General features: G+C 55.5%; 1 protein-coding gene across 2 annotated transcripts in view; it reads right to left on the bottom strand.

The window, feature by feature from the left end:
* Nucleotides 1-316: 316 nt before the first annotated feature.
* Nucleotides 317-7,331, bottom strand: part of TMEM63B (transmembrane protein 63B) — a 47,745-nt gene continuing 40,730 nt past the window's right edge. For both annotated transcript variants that reach the window (XM_054819771.1, XM_054819772.1), the window contains 8 exons: nt 6,640-6,726; nt 5,174-5,239; nt 4,872-5,034; nt 4,609-4,714; nt 4,306-4,473; nt 4,050-4,165; nt 3,734-3,814; nt 317-2,786 (listed from right to left, as the gene is read on the bottom strand). In XM_054819771.1, coding sequence (XP_054675746.1) covers nt 2,622-2,786; nt 3,734-3,814; nt 4,050-4,165; nt 4,306-4,473; nt 4,609-4,714; nt 4,872-5,034; nt 5,174-5,239; nt 6,640-6,726 — 952 coding nt within the window. In that variant the 3' untranslated portion in view covers nt 317-2,621. The remainder of the gene's footprint in view (nt 2,787-3,733; nt 3,815-4,049; nt 4,166-4,305; nt 4,474-4,608; nt 4,715-4,871; nt 5,035-5,173; nt 5,240-6,639; nt 6,727-7,331) is intronic.

Genomic DNA, 7,331 nt, shown 5'->3' with positions numbered 1-7,331 from the left:
GCAAAGCTCCCTTCCCATTCCCAAAGCATCCCAGCCCCAGCGCACGCAGCTCACCATTCACCTGCTCTTAGCAGCAAAGCCTCTGATGCCTCTGCAAGCCAGAGAGAAAGCCTGCTTAGGCTGGGAGAGCCTGTGAACCACAGCTGGGTTCCCAGCAGCAGGGCAGGGCTTATGCTCACACAGAGGTAGCACACAACCCCCCACTCCTCCTTTAGCACCACGCATGCTCCTGCATCCCTGCCACAGTTGAGGTCCTCCCCTCCCAGGTCCCAGCCCCCAACCCACTCCACAAAGAAAAGACTGCAAGAACAATAGCTCATTTTTTTCCTTTTTTCTTTTGTACACAAATATATACAGGGTATTATACACATCTCTACACAGACAGTGCCACTCAGAACACACAGCTCTCTGCAGGTAGAGCCCTGACAGCCACAGAGGCAGCCAGGGCCACAGCCATACCTACAGAGACTGGAGCATCCCAGCCCGCCTGCTGGACCGGGGACAAGGGCAGTAGGTGGGTGCAAGAACAGGGAAGCAGGATCAACATCCTCCTCAACCCCAGACTGGGAGCAGACTGGGAGCTCTCAGCTCACATGCTCATTCCATTTCTAGCCCATCCCTAGAGGGGACAGGTGATGCTCACCATGCCCCTCCGCACCCACGTGAGCCCTGGGAGCCAGGGTGGCCTGCCCTCCCCGTGCATCAAAGACCCACATCTCTTCCCCTCTGTCCCCCCTTTCCTCCATCTCCAGGATTCCTATAGAGAGGTGTACAGGAAAGTCAGCTATGTCCTCCCCAGAGCAGCCCCCTGCCTGCTCTGTGTCTCTGGCTCCCCTCCTCTAACAGGGGGGCAAAGGAGAGAAAAGCCATGGGATGTGACCGCCCTTCCCTGGAGCAGAGCTGAGCAGGGCTGACGCTTCACTTGTTCAGGTCTATTAAAGTGCCTGGAGCTCCAGGGCCAGCACAAGTGATTGAAAAGGTAAATGACTGTCCCCTTCCACCCAGCCCCATCAGACTCTGGAAGGCATGGCCCCAGCAAGCCAGAGCAGCACCCACAGATGACAGGCAAACGGAGGGTGGTAGTGTCCGCAATGAGCACCAAACAGGATGGTGGCAAGGGGTTGAGGGAAATAAATATAGCTCAAGAGCAGGGAGATATTTTTTTCCTTTACATTTTACACAAGGAGAGGGAGGAAGCAATTGAGGACAACTGATCCTGACCAGAAACCTCCTCACAAAGAGCCTTCAGACAGGGTCAGACCTCCCTGGGGATGCCAGGGGTTCCAGTCCACCTCTCCCACCCATCCTTGTCCCCTCACCACCTCTGGAATACAGCTATCACCAGGGAGGGGGCAGAGGTAGGGGAAGAACAGCCTCCCCCTCTCTCAGATTGGGTGATGCCAGAGGAGCCTACACCCAGTTGGGGCAGGTAAAGAAAGCCAGCACAGCCCCATGAGGTTTTAGTGCTCCTGAAGATGGTGAGCTTGCTTGGAGAGGGCTCCCAGGGGCACTCTCCCAGGAATCCCTCCCTCCCCTATTGCCTCACCTGGGGGCAGACCCTGTGGCAGCTCAGGGAAGGCAGCTCATGGGGCCCTGTCGCAACCAGGCAGTGCTGACCCCACGGGGTGCTGAGGGTCTGCAGTCCAGGACCCTTTCTCCCCTCTCCCTAGCACCCAGGAGACCCCCAGCACAGCCCCCTCATCCCCAGGCCTGACCCTGTTGTGCAGCCACAGGGCAGCAAAGGGGTCATGGTACCACACGGGGGTCAGATTGATTTGTGTTTGAAAGGGGAGTAAAACGTGCAAAAAAAATGCCGCCTAAAATGATGCTGTGATCCTGGGGGAAGAGGGGACAGGACCTGGGGGAGAGGCTGCCTGCGCCTCCTCCTGCCCGTGAGAAATGACCTCAGCACCCCTCACCCTGCAAGGGGCTGCCCAGCTCACACCAACCCTGTGCGCCCCTTCCCCAGTGTGATGCCACCCCTGACCACAAGGCCAGGCTGTTGCCTTCCCCATGGGGAGCAGAGGGAAGCCTCTGCCACCAGCCCCTGTGCCTGGCCCAGCTCCTGGATGCTGCAAGGGGTTGAGAAAGGGCATGTGCAGGCAGGGGGAGAAGATGCAACAAAAGCCACCCCCCTCCCTAAGTGGGGCTTCCAATACACTGACTAAAGCTTTTTATCACCTTCCTGTAAATCTAATAAATTAGCATTTCTTGCCAGGAGGACAGGGGACAGAGGGGCCTGTTGAGAAGACCCCAAAAGGTTCCCCTTGCGCCCCCTCCCCACAAAGCACCCAGCCTTCCTCCTCCCTGCAAGTCCAGAGCAGCACCGCGGGGGTCACAGTCCCCCCTCCTCCCCAGACCCCAGGGTGCTGGGGTCTGGGGACACGTTAAAGAAGGTAGCTAGTAAAGAGCATGCCCGCCAAGCTGCCGGGCCAGCACAGGGGTGGAGGGGCAGGGAAATGGAGAGCTTGTGGCAGGGCCCCTGCCCTCACTGAAGGCAGTGGCCCCGGTGGGGGCAGGCGAGGGCAGCAGCCAGCACCCTCAGGTGCCTCTCCCTAGGTCTCCATGCTCACAGCCTGCCCTGCTCCTGGGCCTCCTTCCTCTCCCACCCTCCAAGGTCCCTACTGGTGGATCTCGTTCTCTATCAGGCTGTCCTCACACGACTGGAAATCTGTGTCGTTCATGCCATCCGCATTGATGAGTTCCTCGTCCTGCGACCCCTGCTCCTCTGACTCCGTTGCTTCGCCCTCCGGCGAGGAGTCCTGCAGCACTTGGGCGATGTACTTCTGCCAGGGCCAGGCATAGGGAGGGCGAGGGACAGGGAGAGAGTAGAAACACACGTAAGGCTGGGGGGCTTCTCATGGCAGCAGAGCACAACACACAAAGCACCATGCAACAGGTTGATCATGGGGATATGCTGGGAGGGCAAGGAAGGGTCCAGACTCCATAGGATGTACTGGGAGAGGGGGTAAAAGCAGAGCTGGCTTGGCCCTGCAACAGTGGATGTACCAAACCCCAGCATCCTGGGACAGGCAGCACCCCCAGGAAGTCAGGGCTAGGAGAGTATGGGGCTTCTCAGCCATTTGGAACTGATGTGGACTGGAAGACTGTGCTCCCTTTTCTGCCAGTGGAGGCAGGAGGGTCTGCTTTACCCCATCTCTGCATGTACCCCTGAACAGCTCTGCACAGACCCCAACTAAAAAAAAAAAAAAAAAAAAGATCTCATGGTGGAAGGAAACAGCTGGAATGAGCCAGTGAGCCCAGGAGAGGTTCAGAAAACTGACTCTGGGATCTCAGACAGCTAGGCAGGGGAGGGGAGAGTCCCCAAAGCACTTCCATGGCCTTCACGGCAATGCTCACAGAGACCCCCTTGCGTTGTCACTAGACCAGCCCAGTGGATGACAGCCCTTCCTAACAGGCAAGCATGCAAAGATGCAGAACGGGAAGGGAGACTGACCCGGCTGGATTCACCATCCCAGCTGAGAGAGAGGCAGAAAATACATGCAGTGTCTGAGCAGCAGTGGAAAAGGGTTTTGTGTGTGTGGGGTGCTACACTTCACCCAGCTCACGTGAGGGGCACAGCACCCAACACTTGCCTCTCACCCTCACTGGGAGACTATGGCTGCTGCCTCAGAGAGGTGAGGAGTGAGGTGCTCGGACACAGAGTTACCTCCCCCTTCCCAAACCCAGGTAAGGAGCGCGCCAGGACATGGAGGTGGGGACAGGGACTCACAGCTGATTTGGGTGCTGGAAGACTGGTGGCAGGTCTCCCGTTCTGCCTGTTTTCTGTGGTGTCCACCTCTGTATGGTCAATCTGGAGACAAAAGGAAAAAAGTAAGACACTGCCAGGGCAACATGCTTGCTGTCCCACCACAGGAGCAGCATACAGGCAGCAGGAACAGCCTTGGGACTGTCCCCTCCATGAAGCCAGGGTTGAGAGTCTCTGCCTGGGAGCAATCTGAGGCCCTCCCAGAGCCCCCACTGTTTTGTTGCTGAGCTGTGCTCCCAAGGAGAAGGGTCCCGCACCCCCACCCAGTACTACGCCTCACCTTGTAGTTGTGAGCGCTGAGGTATTTGAAGTGCCCAAAGCAGACGTGACACAGGCAGATCACAATGGTGATCACGAGGACCACAAAGGTGAACATGGAAGTGGGGGCCAGGAACCCTGGGGCAAAGGAAAACCGAAGTGGCAGTGTCAGAGGGACCGTGACTGTGCTCTGTGGCTGGGGGCTGCCAGGACCACAGCCTGGCCCGGGATGCAGCTCTGTAGGAGGCCAGGAGCTGGCATCCCAGCCCAGTGCTCACCTGTGCGCATGGTGGAGAAGAAGAGAAGCCAAAAGAGACAGAGGATGGGGGCTGCCACCACCTGGTTCACAGCCCCTGAATGGATCTTCTTGTCCAGCTTGGCAGGCAGGTAAGCATAATACAGGTTGTATCGGTCCACCAAGTGCTTAAGCAGCATGTACATGAGCCCTGGGAAGAGGGGAGGATGCCAGCAGAGCAAGGAATCAGCCATCTCCCAGTACCTCCCCCACCCCACCCTTCTTGCCTCCCCACCTTGAGCCATCCCCAGCCTCTGACACAGAGAGGCGGAGGGGTATCACTTACCAAAAGGGACGATGATGGGGCAGGTGATGCTGTATGTCATAACCACAGTGAAGACGCACATCATCCAGGCGTAAGCAGCCCCAAACTGGAACTCGTAGGCCTGGTGCTGCAAAAGGGAACACAGACCCGTTGGCACGACCCCAGGAGCTGAGCAGGGGCATGTGACACACCCAGATGTACACACAACATCGGGCAAGCCCCATTGGGGCCCAATCGCAGCACTCCCATGCCTGGGTGGAGACCACCTCAGCCCCGCTACATACTCGTTTGACATTCCTCCGTTCGGCGGCTGAGCGGGCCAGGCAGAGGCGTATCATGTACATGAGCAAGCCGGGGATGCGCAGCAGGTCCATGGCGTTCCCAATGAAGGCAGAGGCGATGACATAGTTGACGAAGAAGGCCCCGTTGTCTGGCAGGAACACACACCTGGGGAGATGCAGCGAGAACAGGCTGCCGGAGATGCTCCCTCCTTGCAGGGCAGCAGCCAGGAGCCCCTGGTACCTTTGGACGCCAACATGAACCTCCCCCCATTGCAAAGAGGGGCCTTCCGCCCAGCTCCACTTACTCAAATCGCACAGCAGCTTCGGCGAGGAATTTTTTGTCAAACAACCAGCGGAAAAACACATCCAAGCTGTGGGGGGAAGGGGGCAAGAAAAGAGGAACAGTCAGAAGCAGCAACAGACAGATATGCACAGGCAAATATGTGGAAGCTGCTATAGAAGGACCCAAAGCTTTGACCATAGAGTGTTTTGTTCCGTGTGGGTATGTGTCACCAGCAATTATGTAAATCAGACACTGGGAAAAACAATGCAGCACCCAAAAAGGGATGTAAAGCATCCCACCCTCATGTGTGCTGTTCTCCCTTTGCCCTGATCCTATCAGTAAAGTATTTTCCTCACCCCTCTGGGCACAACATCCACACAAGGAACAGGTGACTGACTCTACAGAAGAAACTAGTTAGGTACGAGGTACCCTCCAACACAGAGATTAAAAAAAAAAAAAAAGAATCCCTTAGGAGAAACAAATCCCATTTTCCTCAATTCTGATTTTTTGATATAAAACTGTCCAATCCTCTGACACCTTGGGTACTGGTGGACTACAGAGCTCCAGAGGCAACAGCAGGAGGGACTGAGTTCTCTGAAGGAAGCATGGTCTGTTTAATGGTATCTGGTCAAAATGCAAATGTTCCAAGAGCATTCACCTGCCTAGGTCGTAAGGTTATATGCAACAAGGCATTTCTAATTTGGCTGGGAAACATTGCTGTAGTCACTCATCTTTCTGCCTCTATCAGAGGACTTGTCTATTCTCAGGAGCTGCCTCACTTCACCACTGAGGGGTTGTATCCTGAATTTAAGGGGGTGTAGAACCCCCATCCTACAACGTGTAAGTAACTCTCTATCACAGTGATGATCTCCTGTCTCACTCCTGCCCCCCAGTTTTTCCTTCCTCACCGTTTCCCTACTCAGTCATTGTTCAGTGCTGGGAGCCCATGCTGATGGCTGGCAGCTGATGCACCGTTGTTTGCCACAGGGCATTTCTATAACCCCTGCAGGAAGATTTGGGGCTCACATCCAAACAGATGAGCGTTGCTGCAGCCTACACATAACTATCCCACCCAGCCAAGCAGTGCAACATACTCAGTTCTGGCTCAAATTGGGAATTGACTAGTTTTGAGCAAAATTCGGAGTGCGCACTGAGCGCAGAGGTGGGGAGCGCCTCCTTCACCAGCAGACCTCAAGCAGGGCTTTTCACATGCGTCCATCAACTGTATCAGTTTTTGCTGCATTATTTGTAACACCATAACAGATATCAATGCATCTGCAGATTGATTCAAAAGCTCCTAGAGAGCCAGCCAGGTATTGTCTGTCCTGTGCCCCCAACCAGAACCAAACGCCACCTTCCCAAGGGGACAGCAGCTAGGGCACCTGCGTAGCAGGGAAAGGGTGCAGCGTAGGAGAACAACTGGGGTGCATCTCAAACCTCCCCATGCTCCAGGTCTCTGCACTTGCTTTCCCTTCTTACCAGCCCTACCTGCTCAGGCCCAGCGATGGCAGCAGCAGGACCATGAAGATGAGGAAGGTGTAACACTTGTGCATGGTCGTCCTGTTCTCTCCAGACCTGAGGGCAGAGAGGAGGATGTTAACCTTTCACTGCCACCCCGCCAGCCCCAGGAGTGGTGCCCCCACCACTTTCTCATCAGAAAGCACTTCCCAGCATCTAATCTGAATCCCACCCTGTCCACCACTGCTACATTAATATGCCCCCTTTCCCTCCAGCGTGTCTGAGGTCTGTCTTGAGTCCTAGTTCCTTCCCCCTTGTCTCACAGGCCCTCCTAGCCCTTGTATCTTTAGAGGATTCTCTATAATCACCTCTCTTGACCTGCAATCCTCAGTGCTGGCGATATCCTCCCTATCAGTCTTTGCAACACAGAGCAGAAAACAAAGCTTTCATCGCACGTCCTGTGGGGAATGTGGCTCACAAGCAGCACATTTCTAGTACTCTTCACTTCAAACACTTTCCCTATGGCCAGAAGCCATAGCAGCTAAGGTGACTTTCCCTTGGAAAAGCTATGACACACACAGGTACAGGCACATCACCCCTGCCTGCTCACCTGAGCCAAGAGTTTCATCGCTACTAGCATTTCTCACAGCCCCAACTCCTCCCAGCTTTCTTCTTCTTGTAGACCTACGTCAAGCTCTGCTCAAGACAGCCATGCTGCACAA

Source organism: Grus americana, chromosome 3 (genome assembly GCF_028858705.1).
Source record: "Grus americana isolate bGruAme1 chromosome 3, bGruAme1.mat, whole genome shotgun sequence".
Taxonomy (NCBI): domain Eukaryota; kingdom Metazoa; phylum Chordata; class Aves; order Gruiformes; family Gruidae; genus Grus; species Grus americana.
This window is presented reverse-complemented; position numbering and strand designations above follow the sequence as displayed.